General features: G+C 42.7%; 1 protein-coding gene across 4 annotated transcripts; it reads left to right on the forward strand.

Moving 5' to 3' along the window:
* Window positions 1-2,366: 2,366 nt before the first annotated feature.
* Window positions 2,367-9,318, forward strand: HIKESHI (heat shock protein nuclear import factor hikeshi). Of its 4 annotated transcripts, none has more exons than XM_050333383.1 (6): window positions 2,377-2,488; window positions 2,878-2,986; window positions 3,247-3,484; window positions 6,038-6,189; window positions 7,716-7,834; window positions 8,953-9,318. In XM_050333383.1, exons 3-6 carry the CDS (start codon window positions 3,334-3,336, stop codon window positions 9,005-9,007), a joined length of 477 nt encoding a protein of 158 aa, XP_050189340.1. In that variant the 5' UTR covers window positions 2,377-2,488; window positions 2,878-2,986; window positions 3,247-3,333; the 3' UTR covers window positions 9,008-9,318. The 4 variants fall into 4 exon arrangements, with proteins under 4 accessions (XP_050189338.1, XP_050189340.1, XP_050189342.1 ...); XM_050333385.1 differs by having other exon boundaries at window positions 2,379-2,488; window positions 2,878-2,988; window positions 3,304-3,484; XM_050333381.1 differs by lacking the exon at window positions 2,878-2,986 and having other exon boundaries at window positions 2,367-2,488.
* The last annotated feature ends 4,247 nt before the right edge of the window (window positions 9,319-13,565 follow it).

Genomic DNA, 13,565 nt, shown 5'->3' on the forward strand with positions numbered 1-13,565 from the left:
TCATATCATATTCTTCTCTTCAGTCTTGTGCATATCTCATTTGTATAACCTGAAATACCTACAGCCTTTTGCACTTATGCTGTAGGTGTAGCCTCCCCAGAACACTAAGGAATTTAAAACAAAGATGTTAAGCTTTGGGGTGTAGGAGAAAGGTGGAGAAATACCACAGCAGTTCATGCTGATGAATTCGTCCATTCTTGGCTCTGCCTTGGATGAATTTTCAGTGGCCACTCGTGTCCAAGCCAACAGTAAGGTAACATTCGCAGCTAAATCACCTCAGAGCTAAATAAGGAGCTGAGACTGTTGCCTAAGCTGGTACTAAACCTGCTTTCCATGCTCAGAGACGAAAGACAACCTGTGCAATCTGAAAAGGCAGAATGCAACACCTGATACTGACAGAGAAGCCTGTAGCCATCAGCTGACTGTAATCATTTTATCTGTATTTGTCTGCTTGATTTCATGCCATATCTAGACTGCATTAACACAGATCTATCGTAATGAAACCTAGCTAAAATAGAAGAGGGAAAGACTCTTTGATACCTTTGTTGAGAACACTCCTATTTTTACCTGCCCAAAGCCCCTGGGGTGAGGAAACACAGACTCATTGTACTCACAAACTCACTGTACTCACAAACATAAGTTTGAAGTCAAGGAAAGTTGTGCTCTGAGCACCAAGTGCAGTCTGAAAGAAGGTACTCCAAAATCATTGAATCATAGAATTGTTTTGGTTGACTTTTAAAGATCATCTAGTCCAACCCCTCTGTCGTTAAGGGGTTCTACTAGAACCACCTTGCATTAAACCAGATTTCTCAAAGCCTCATCCAACCTGGCCTGGAGCACTTCCAGGGATGGGCCAGACACAGCCTCTCTGGACATAAAAGAAAAGATTTTCTTCCTAATATCTAATCTAAATCTGCTCTCTGTCAGTTTAAAGCCATTCTCCCTTGTCCTGTCACTACATGCCTTTGTCAAAACTCTCTCTCCAGCTCTCACGTAGCCTCTTTAGGTACTGCAAGGCTGCTAAAAGGTCTCCTCAGAGCCTTTTCTTGTCCAGACTGAAGAACCCCAGCCCTCTCAGCACAGAAATGGCTCTGAGGATCATGTTACACAGCAAATACACACGACGTGCGCATTTCTTCAGTGTAAGCCTCCAGAACGTGAACTGTATCTGTGATAGAATTTGAGCCTCTTGACAATACCGAGTCATACACAGTTACAGCAGTCATCTCTCAGTGTACCTAGTGTATGTCACCGTGCCTAATCACGTAGCTTTTCTGATTAACTTTTCCATTTTTTTTCCTCTCTATTTTAGAATGCAGATTTTACTTGTTCCTTGATTTTGTAATGAGTAGTAATGGTTTAATTTACTCATCAAATTAGTAACAATAGTTTACTCATTAAATTGTAGTGCATGTTATATTCTTATGTATATGTTATTATAATCACTGTTCTGTTACGGGTAAGAGACTGTAAGTTGTAGAATGGTTCATTAATCTGTCAGCATTGTAAGCTGATAAGCATGTAGTTTGCAGTTCTTAAGCTAGAAAGACAAACTATTGTGCCTTGTTAAGTAAATATTTTTGTATCTCATTTTTCTAAAAAGCTTATTGTCTCACAACAGGCATAAAGTAACAAAAGGAAGGACAAGGATCGAAGGGTCAGAAACCGAGACGATACAGAGTATCCAAGATGGACATCTGGAGATGCCTGCATACTGGGCCTCAAGGTCTAAGGACTGATTGGAACTATGGAGGAAAGCACCTGGCAACTAAGACGAGCAAGGCAGGAGAAGCCAACCAGAACCAAATCTGCAAGCTCGGATCCAATAAGGAGACAAGAAGTAACAATGGGAGGGAAACTAATAAGAGAATAAAAATTACTGGTTTTGCCTACTGCGCTTGCAGGCTGTGAGTGGAGCAGGGGTCTCCCCGGCCGCCCACCATGCTATTTTGCTTATTTGCATTTTATATAAATCTTTAATAAATTTTATTACTATATTTCAGCTCAGTTTCATTTTACTTATAACAACTGCTTTGGCCAGGTTTATCTGGATTTGAACACTGTGGATCCAGCCACATAGCAAGGCCGACTTTAATTGCCGAGTACCAAGCACCCTCTTTCCTCAGAGAAAACCCTGCCACGCTTTATCTAGCCCGGAGGCAGCGGAGGGGCCGGTGGCACCCGGAGCTGTGTGAAGTGATGTCGCCTTTTCCCGACCATCACGTTCATTACTGCCGTGACGCGAACTACATCTCCCGTCGCGCCCCGCTCCACCCCGCCCAGCACCGCCAGTGTGATGTCACGCGTTGCCCCGTGGGAGTTGTAGTCTGTGGCGGCGGCGCCGCGGAAGTGACTCGGCAGCGCCGGGCGAGCGGGGGCGTGTTGACTTCCCGGGTCCGACGTTCATGGACTCTCGGGAGCGGCGAGGAGGCATCTGAGGGGTTCCCCGGCCGCCGCCATGTTCGGCTGCCTGGTGGCGGGCAGGCTGGTGAGCGCTGCTCGGGCCCGGGCGGGGCCCTCAACCCGCTCGGGGCTGGGGTGGGGCTGCCGCAGGGCCCTTGCCGTGTGCCGGCCCCAGGCTCGGGGACCGCGCCGCCCTTGTGCCGCCCGCCCGGCGCCTCGGCCGGCCCCTGCCCCGCGTCCCCTGAGGCAGCTGCGGTGTAGAACCTCCTGGCCAGGAGGCGGTTGCCGTGCCCTCCGCTAATGTTGTCTCCTGAGAGACAAGCTGGGAGCTTAAAAGAAGAGTTTTAAGTCTAGATTGTGCCTTGGCTGCAAGGATGTGGCATCTCGGGTAAAGATGAGGGTATCTTTTGCTCTGGCATTCAGCCATCCTTCTACTGCCTTTCTCAAGGTCTATTGTATTTCCTATGTGAACAGGTTTCCATGATCCTGGGGTTGTGCCAGCCAGGTGGTCAACAGCCACTGCTTATTGACTTGGCAACCTCTTCTGCACCCTACTTTCCTCCTACGCACGTGGGGAGCGAAGGTATTCTGATCCTGTAGTCCCGGGTGGGATATGTGTTCAGTGCAGGTAGAACAAGACTGTTGTGTCTTTCTAGTAATATTTTTTGCAGTTGTTCTTCTGCTGTGTTTGACTTTTATCTGGCTCTTTTGCTCTTTAGGTTAGTACGTTCCTCACTTTTCTGTTTTGTGCCACTTTTAGGTGTATTTCTGTAAAAGGAAGTTCACAGTGACAGCCAAGGATGAAAAACACATGAATACTAATAAAGGTTTTGTTCTCTTTAGGTACAAGCAGCTCCCCAACAAGTGGCTGAAGACAAATTTGTGTTTGATTTACCGGACTATGAAAATATCAACCATGTAGTGGTCTTCATGCTGGGAACTATACCATTTCCAGAAGGAATGGGAGGATCTGTCTATTTTTGTTATCCAGACCAGAGTGGGATGGCAGTGTGGCAGCTGCTGGGGTTTGTCACTAATGAGAAGCCAAGTGCCATCTTCAAAATTTCTGGTCTGAAATCTGGTAAGACTGGTAGAACATAGCAGTTGGTGAAACAGATGTGTTCCTGCATGCATAAGGGGTAAATGTGTGAAGGTGGGTTTGAACAGAAAGCTACTTGAAAAGGCAGCCTGCTCTGTGTTTTCAGATAGTTCTGAGCAGATGTACTGGAAGCAACCTGTCAGCTTCATGAAAGTCTGTGTGTATGTTCCCAGTGAAATTTCTCACTTGTCTTCTGCTTTACGTGGTGTTGATCTGGAAATTCCTCTGAGCAGGTTTGACATGTGTTTTTGTGCTTCTGCATAAACAACCTGAGGAGAAATGATCCTGTAACTTCCCTAGCGTGTTTTTCAGGCATTTGTCTAGACATACCTGCAGCATTTTCTTTCAGCTTCCACTGCTAAGTGGTTGTGTTCTTTGTAGCTCAGACAGGTTTTGCAGGGAGTAGAGCCCGACAGTGATTTCAGACAGCTGGTGTTTCCCAATCAGGCGCAATTGCAGTATATAATTATCCAATAGAAGGTGTCATCATTGGAAAGCAGCTTTGCAAATGTTTCAGTATTTTTGGTACAGACTTGAGTCAGAGGGTGCTGGTACTACCTGAAGAAGGTGTGTGTATATTTTCCTGAATTTATGGTGGGTGGGGTTGCTATGTACATTATAAAAATGACATCATCTTCCAACGGCACATCTTTGTCATATTAAAGGGACAGATTGTCAGGCAGTTTAAAGTGATAAAGCAGTACACATCTTCTGTAGGCTTGAGTGTAGTCTACAGTTTTAACTTGAATCTCTGTTTAATGAAGTGTTGAGGTTCCTGTGATAAAATGTATTCGTTCATAAGGTAGTACACCTTCTTTTGAATCAGTCCTGGACGTGGCAGTGTGGTATCAGAGCAGGGCTCTCAAGCTGCAGAGCAAAATGAATTCTGATCATATACATTCCTCAGAAATCTGGGCTTTCTTCAGAAGAGAGAGCAGCCATAGGAAGGGTTTGGGGGGATGTGGTTTCCTATATTCCAAAGTCATGTAGTTAGTGAAACAGCATAGCATATCACTGGTGCTTTTGCCATATGTTTCTCACGCTTGAAAGACTGTCACTCTCAGACAGCTTTGGAGGAAGATGCATTTTAGATGCTTTTTGTATGATTAGCTTTCATTTCCAGGCAAGGGCTGCTCTCACAGAAGAACTCTGTGATGTAGTTGGATGAATTTGCAGGGCCTTAAGGCAGTGCTGTGCTTGATCTCTGAGAGAGCTCTGCCATTCCTGTTGTTGTCTACAGCTCATCTCTGTCTGTGGGGTCAGTATAAGCTACATGGCCTAAGTGTCCATGGCCATAAACAGTTTTGTGATGGAGAAGACTACAAGACTGTAGAAAGGGAGGGATATCCCAGAGAGGGATAAGAGAGAGCTGGAATCATTGAGAGATACTATTATCACTTGAAATCTGCATTTTGTTGAGAGTAACGAAGCTGCGTCCCTGTTTGCCAGCTCTCTCTGAAGCAGTGATTATAGCAGAGTTTCTTCTTGTGGGATGAGTTTTGTTTGTTTGCACATAAAGAAGGGGTTTAGCTCTTGATTAGCTTTTCTTTCTCCTGCTAGTAAGGGACCAGAGAGTGCTACTGGAACATCACCTGTGTTAAGAGGGTACTTGTCTGTTGTGTTTGCACAAACTCAGGTGGAGTATTACTGTCTGTTTACTTATAGCATTGTGGTCCTACAGACCTTTCTTCTGCATTTTCCTTTACAGGTGCTGACAGAGGAGTACATGATTCAAGTGACTTTAAGTGTCTGTCCTTGTTTGCAGATTTAAGTGACTCTTAAGTGTCTGTCCTTGCTTGCAGAGGCCTTGGCTGAAGCTGGGATTGAAAGTATGGGTTGAGAAAGGTCAGAAGTGAGGGAGGGCAGGGGTCTGGGATGATGCCTGTGTGAGTGGCAGGCACTTTGGGGGTGGTTTCCTGCCCGGTCCATTGTTTTCTTTGTGGCACTTGCAGAGTCAAAGGTCTTTCTGTTCCACAGCTGTTTCTTTGACCTTTGCTTTCTTGGTGATTTTGAGGAGCTCAGATGAGACCTGGGGCTGCCCAGCCTGCCCTGAGTCAGAGAGATCTTGAAGTAGTTTTCTCTACTTCTTCAGAGCACGAACAGGTTCACAAGACCCTGGGTTTGAATGAGTGAATCAAACAATTGTGCAGCAGTGATGCGTGTTTCCTGTTTATCTGCAATTGCTAAAATATGAATGAAAGGTTTGGTTCCTATAGAGAAAGGTTCTGCTGTCTTTCAGATCATATTTCCTCTTGAATCCATTTACTTCACAGGGAGCTTTCAAGTTATGTTTTTACAATTTTTAGAACTTTCCTTATGGTCTGTTGTGGTTTTTAAATGTATCAGTCACACTGTTCCATCTGTTGTGCTTGTGTGTGTACTTGTGCCTGTGCGGTATTCCTCTGTGTTTCTGAGGTAGGGAGATTTCTCTGACAGGAGCTGAGGAGTACCTTTTACAGGAGGAACACGGTGATTTAAGTTCTCAGTCTTTACATGTGTGCCAAATCTAACCTGTGCTGTCCGTGGTGCTTTCAGGGAAGGGAAGTCAACATCCCTTTGGTGCCATGAACCTCCCACAGACGCCAACAGTGGCCCAGATTGGAATCTCAGTGGAACTGCTGGAGAACCTGGCTCAGCAGACTCCTGTTGCAAATGCTGCTGTGTCATCAGTAGATTCATTCACAGAGGTAGCTTGAACATTCAGTTTTCAGAAATTCTTTGTACTAGGAAAGCCTTAAGAATTGAGACTAAAGTAGGGAGGAGAAGCTGCTGTGGGTGGCTGTAGGATTGAAACCAACCTAATCACTGTCAAATCATTTTTCTGGAAGCTTTGATATTTTCAAATTACTTTTTCTTACACTGAAAAACTGTCTCCTGTAAAGGATTGGGATTTGCATCCTCAGTGTCATCAGGACAATAGATTTATTTGTGTGTCACTCTGCTGTAAAATTATTTATGATACTTCCTAACAGGAGCAGCTGTGACTAAATACATGTAAGAGACAGTTGATTGTTGATCAGAATCAGAAAATATTGTGGTCCAGAAGGACCATCAAGTCCAGTTCTTCAGTGAATGGCTCATACAGGGGATTGAACTCACAACCTTGGTGTTATTACCACCAAGTCTTAACCAACTGAGCTAACTCAGGGTCATTTGTAGGTGCTGAAACTCCAGTGCATAGACTTGCAGGGGTGGTCAAAAATTTCTAAAAGTCAAGGCAGAGCTGGGCATAGACACAAATAGATATCCAAGTGTACCACTGACCCTTGAGAAATCCTTCTGATGTAGCTCTGCAGAACTACAGAATCACGCCCTCCCCCGCAGAAGGATTTTTCTTTTTTCCAGTTCTTTCCCTGTGGATCAGCCCTTGGGCTACATCATGTGCCATTTTTTTACCCAGCCTGTTAGTTTGAACCTCTGGAAATCCACAATCAGCTCTGGCAGTTGGTTGACTGTCTAACAGCAGTTCAAGGCAAGCTAGACCTGCATGGTGGGTCTTGATTTCCCTAACACTGAAATTCCCTATCAGCTCTGGCATTATCTTTTAACATATCAGCAGTTGGTGAGGCTTTTCTTCAGGTCTATTTTTTCTTTCTCACTTTCCTTCCAGGTTGCTGAGGTAGACTGGTAATTGAACAGTAATCCTGATACCGTAGCTGATGTTCTTCTGCAGTTTCTACACATTATAGCTCCAAATAGGTGATGTCTCTTGGAGAAAGTTACCATGACTAGGAGTTGACCAGCAGCTATTTTTGTATAGTACAGTTAATTGAGCTTTTCTGGAGTTGTTAGAGGCATATGGCACCTAAATATTTCTGATTCTCCAATTTGTATTAGAGCAGTAGTTAAGTTATGAAGTAATAATGTGGCCACTTCAGGTCATTTGCAAGGACCCTCATAGATTTTTCTGAAAACAGTATTTAAAGAAAGAAACCCTGTTGGATGAAATAGAGCAGGGAGACGGCACATGGAGATGCTGAAAATGATTTATGGATGCTGGATGTATCTGAGGGCAAGACTGAGAATTAAAATGTTTTGATCAATTCAAAATTAATGTCCTTGGATCTACTTTATCTACTCTCCCATTGTGTTTTAGATGACCATGCTAATTTTATTTCATATAGGAATTGTAGATGTTAAATATTTTCACAAAAGTTCAAAATGAAAAAAAGAACTTCCTTAAAATGTCTTTTTTTTTTTTTTTTTATTTCAGTTCACTCAGAAGATGTTGGATAACTTCTATAACTTTGCTTCCTCGTTTGCTGTTACTCAGGCACAGATGACCCCAAATCCTTCTGAAGCTTTCATTCCGGCAAATGTAGTTCTGAAATGGTAATGGCAATGATCTCTAGTAGGCATTATTAAAACATCTGATTTCTGAGTACTGAACTACTGTTCAATACTGTTGAACACTGTTCAATACTATTATTCAAACTATTGAACACTGCTCTTCAGTGAGATGAAGCAAAAATGTTTAAAAAGTGTTTGTTCTTGGTTATCTCTAGCCTTTATAAGAGGTCCTGTCCACTGTTTTTATATTTAATTGTCAGCTTTTTTATTAGAGAAGTGCTATGCAACCTACGAATTTTTTTTGCTTCTAGAAATGTTGCCCTGGATATACGTGGATTTGCACTCAGTTACTGATAATGCAAATGCTCTGGAGTTGTGGGAAGATGGAACACACTGATACTTGTCAATTTGTGCTTACTTGTTATATTTAGTCTCTTCCTAGACACAGTTCCAGCATAGTTGCATTATTTAAGAATATGTGAGAGATGGAGAAATCATGTTCCTTAGTTGACCTGGTTCTGTCACCAAGATCCTTGAGTGTAAATACAAGTCTGTCTGAGAGAGTTGTTTTCCGAGGACTGGTTTAAGAAATAACTGTCTGGGAATATCCTGTGTAGTCTAGGGATAAATAGTGAACTGCAGGCAGTCCTTTAAGATGTCTGAAAATTTCCTTCCTATCAGTTTGGCTCTGTTTATCCTCTACAGCATTTTAGGCTATATGAACACAGTTTTACCATAAGTACAGATCTCATAAATAAATTAATATAAGCCATATATTTTCTTTGGGAGTGTAACTTGATGCAGATCTCTTGTGTTTATAAAGTAACTACGCACTCCATGAGCATAGATGGATAAGGTCTCTGAGAGTAGTCAGTCTGGATCAGGCTGAAATGGTTTAAACCCTTTAGAGTCCCTTTTCTCGTTTGAGCTGGGCTAGGAACTATGAGGTGTAGGAAAAGTTTTGTTTTCTTTGTTTCATTGGCAGTACCTTTTGATTCCTTACATCTTGGGTTTGTGGGGATTAAAAGGGGTTTTTAAATTTTTGTGTGTCAGAGCCTATAGGCTTCTTAATTGTTTTTCTTTTAGGAAGGCACAGAAATTGTACACTTTGCCTCTTTCTTCACTGTGGGTCAGCAGTGAATTCTGATGTTTTTTTCTAGGTATGAGAACTTCCAGAGACGTCTGACACAGAATCCTCTCTTTTGGAAAACATAAGCGCAAATTCTGTCATTTGAAGTTCTTTCTGAACAGTATTACCTGAAAGATGCATCAAGTAACTTCACTGAAGATTTCTGGGGGGGGGGGGGGGAACCAAACAACAATTAGTCTGAAAAGACAAACCTGGAACTTTTATATTACTCTTGAACAGTATTTAAAATTAAAATCAATGAAAATTACTTGTCTACACATTGGTTTATTTAATTGAAGTACTTGGCTGCAACAAATCATTGTTCCATGTGCATGCATAGAAGTATTTTTTGAAACTGCATATGAAGTGCAAAAAAATTACAAGATAAAAAATGGCAGCACTGTGTCATACTTGTGTGGTATTTTGAGGTGTTGTAAACAAAACAAATGCAGTTTTTCCTTCTTTACCTCATTCGGAGGTAAAGGGTGATCAGGCAACTGAGAATATGCTGATGGTTTTCTGCTGGTACTTGCAACGTAAATTCTTTCACTTTGTGGACAGCCAATTTTCCTGTCCCCAGCTCATATCAATGGTACAACAGTATTTCCCTCTTTCTTGGCAGTAGGACACTATTGAGTTTGATCTCGGAGTACCTGTCTTTAACTTTTCCTGTATGGAAGTTTTAATGAAGAGGAATCTTCAGGAACCTTGACTGTTCTAGAAGAATTATTCCCAGTAATAAGACAGAGTAAAATCTTGTTTCTCTTTGAAACAGATGTGGGGTGTCTGATAATGCTGCTAGGAATGGTTATTGAACCCAAGGGCTATCACATTTGCTCATAAATTCACAGGATTTTGGGGTGGTTGGAGTAATTCTCAGGAGTGCAGTTTCTGCCACTGAGATGTCTACAGCCAGATGTGCCCAGGTATCTCACAGCTGAGCTCCAGCTTGCCCTTCGGCTCACTAGACCTAGATTAGCTTGATCAGAAATACTATTTTGAAGAATGTGTCCTGTTTTTGTAAGGTACTTACTGTAACTAAGGACTAAGGCCCATTCCCAGACCACTGGCTTGAAGGTAAAAGTTTATATTGGCTTCAGTGAGTGGGAACTGAAGCCTTTAAGAGTCCAGTCAGCCTTAGGTTGGCAATTGCCCAGAGAATGGAAATGTGCCCCTTTAATGCTTTTGAGGCTGCTCAAGGACACTTGCCGTGTTCACGCCTCAGCTTAAAATGGACTCTTCCCTTGCATAATAGCTGTGGAGCTCAGCCGGGGGACTCAAGGAAAGAAGGGCATGAGCTCAACCTGGGGGCCAGAAGAGGAGGAAAACAGAAGACTGATGAAACCCAGGAAAGATGTGTTAAGAACAACCTTTGGCAAGTAAAACTAATTCTATCCCAGGTAATTGACTGAACAAAGCTCAGGGTTGTTTCCCAAAAGCCATGTCACAGGCCCAAGCCCTGAAGAACTTGGTCTCCTGCTCAACTAAAGGCTTTCTTAAAGTCACATTTGTAGTCCATATGTCTGTGGAGCAGCAGCAATGAGGGAAGTTAGCAGAGGCCCAAGCTGAATTCCCTAATCGTAGTGGGTCATTAGGATCATTCTGTGTGACCTATCGAATTCTGCTGTAGGACACTCCTCACTGCAGTTTTCTACAGCCTTCATTACCTGACACAGGTTGGTGAAGAATGAGCCATTTAACCTACAGGTACATAGACCTAAGGGCCCTGTTTGGCTGCAGGCTGTCCCTCTGAGCTGTAGCAACAAGCTACTTCTGTTCTGACCAAAACTGCACTCTGGTAATGGCATGATGCCAATGGGATTGTTGTTTGGGCTTCATGAAGCCATGTGGGTGGGATGACTAAGTCCAGCATGACCTCTCTGACTGTTCTTGCCTCCGCTCCAGTCATCAAGACTGTGAAAGAAAGTACATAATTATATGGGGTTTGAATATTTCAGCAGTGTGTATCAAGAACTTCTCCCAGTACCCGCTGTAGCCACTGTGGTTTGGGCTATTCAGAAATTCATGAAGGGAAAGACTCCACCCCCCTTCCATATCAGAAAAGTGCCTTTCAAAACTGCATGCAGTTTATCTAAGGAAATTTAATGTAAGAAAACCCCAGGCTCTTGTAACAGCACATTTTTGTCATTCCTAGTTCTGCCTGATCAATTTGGCATTTGACTTCAGCCTGCTAAACATCTTTCTGTGTGGATTCAGCATCCTCATGAGGTAAGGTCAGAGACAAGCAGAGGAAAGGAGCAGCACCAGAAAGCCTGAAGAGGAATGGGCTCATGGACACTCCTGTGAGAACCCAGGGAAGGATCTGGGTAGAAAAAGAAGTTCATTTCTTGCCTTTTAGCCATGGAATTAGAGCTCCCCAATACAATCAGTGGTGAAACACAAGCATGAAACACACCAAACAAAACACACACTCCTACATATACTAAGAAGGACAAATTCGATTCATATTTGCCTGAAATTCTTTGGCTTAAAATTAAAAGCCTCAAGAAGAACACTATTTAAAATTACATTGTGGTAACGTTCTTTATTCGGTCACCACCAGATGGAGTAACACACCAGGAAACAGGACCTTAACCTCTTAGGCAGAGAGACTCAACCACTTAGTAACAATCAGGAACCTGTTTTCTACTTCCACCTGTGGTACAAACCTTCTTGCTGCCTCTGTGCAAAGACTGCCTAGAAGTCAGGACTGTAGCCCAAGCCTACTATTTATTCAATTTCTAAGTTTCTGAAAGTTGGTAGAATAAGATAAGTGTGCAATAACTGAAGGGATCAGCATCTTTCAAATTTTCTTGTGCTTTTCATGCAGAGTTCATAAAGAACAGATGACTGTAACACTTGCAGCCTCCTGAAACAGTTTCCTGACTGTATTGCACAGCCTGACTTTACCTCTCTCTCACCTGTCTTCAGATGGGAAACACAGTCTATTACAGAATTTGTCAAAGAACAGAACTACAGGTGGCTTGCAGACAACAGGGAAGAACACATATTCTTCTGGGCTATTTTTGGTAGGTTTCTCCAATATTAGGGTTAAACCACTCTTCTTTTGCTGAAGAATTTTGGCACTGGAGCGCTCTCAAGGTATGTTCCACAAAAGCATATATTAAAAAGTGAAAAGGTTTTGGAAAATATTAAACTCTTCTTTACATTCTTTTGCAATGATTTTAACTAATAGTTCTGTATCTTCCAGAAGACACAGAATAATTTTACTTTTTCTCCTTTTTTACAGTCTAGAACCTAGGCAACTCTAGAAAGAAAACAGCGCAGTGAAATAAATACACAACTTTTATGTTCACTTGAGCTTTATGGTCTGCATGTTGACAAAGGGGTTTTTTCCCCCTTGTTGTGTATTTTATCGATATTATTAATCCTAAAAGGAGATGAGGCTGACTGTTGTAAGGGATAATTTTTTTCTCACCACGGCCTGTTACAGCTCTACTTTTACAACTTACTTGATTAACACTTTTAATCTGATTTCAGCTCCATTCAGGTTTCTCAGGGCAAAGCTGCTGGAACATTAGTCTGCATTTTAAGAAAGCAGTCTTCAGCACATTCATAAGTTAATACAGAAGTTAGAGCTGACCCTAGCTGTGATAGGCCTCTCACCAGTCAAGCACCACCCTTCCTTTCCTTCCTCTCAAACAGAGCAGCTCATTGTCAGAATGTACCACTGACATACCGAAATAACAGCCATGGCTAAAAATCCCTACTGCCTCTGCATCCCATTTCACTCACAACCCCAGACATGGGATAAAACACAGAAGACTCAGTCTAATGGCACACTACCATAAAGCATTTGCAAAGGCTAAATGGTACCAGCCTTCAACCCAAGTGTTCTTAGTATAGCTTAGGTCACCTATCAAAGCTCTTTCCTTGAGGCTGCAGGAAGTCTGAACACTCCCACTGCTTCTCTGGAGTGCTCTCCCAACCCCAGCCCCACAATGTCTCAGACTCTGCCAACCCCATGTACTTTCCACAGAATGAACTATGAGGTACGTGGGCTTTTGCTGTTGCATGAACACCAGTTCATACTGTGCCAGCAGTTCTGGAGCTGCAGTAGAACATTTTCTCAAAGTTCCAGTCTCACCTGTACACCTCTTCAGCTAATCTGTGTTCCAACTCTGCAGGAATTTTGGTTTCCTGCCTTTAGCACTCAAGCTTCTACTTGGTTTTGCCCAACTCTGTGGTTTTACACTTGGCTTTCTGATCACGTTCCGTTAGGCCAGACAGTCATGGGCACAAGGAGGAGCACGCTGGACCCTTGGTTTGTGCAAGAAAAATAAGGTCCAGAACCTAGCTCAACTAAACACTAGTTTTGGACAGACCTGTGGTACTACTGCAAGTCCCCAGTAGTAAGGACAAGGATTTAAAAGAGGGGAAAGAAAAAAAAAAAAGGGAAAACAATTATATAATACAGACTAAAAACTTGTAAACTACTTGCCAGTTCTGGGCTTCGTTTTTTGCAGGTTCCCAAAGACACAAATCAAAACTGGTTCAGTCATATTACTTCAAAATGAACAGGTAGTTAATCTAGACAGAGCATTTACAAACTTCCCAAATTGTAACCAACAGGAAAAAACAATGTCCTGAAAGATAAAAGTCAGATATGCAGTTGACAAGTCA

This window comes from Myiozetetes cayanensis, unplaced genomic scaffold (assembly GCF_022539395.1).
Source record: "Myiozetetes cayanensis isolate MyiCay16 unplaced genomic scaffold, myiCay2020 scf5-8, whole genome shotgun sequence".
Lineage (NCBI taxonomy): Eukaryota > Metazoa > Chordata > Aves > Passeriformes > Tyrannidae > Myiozetetes > Myiozetetes cayanensis.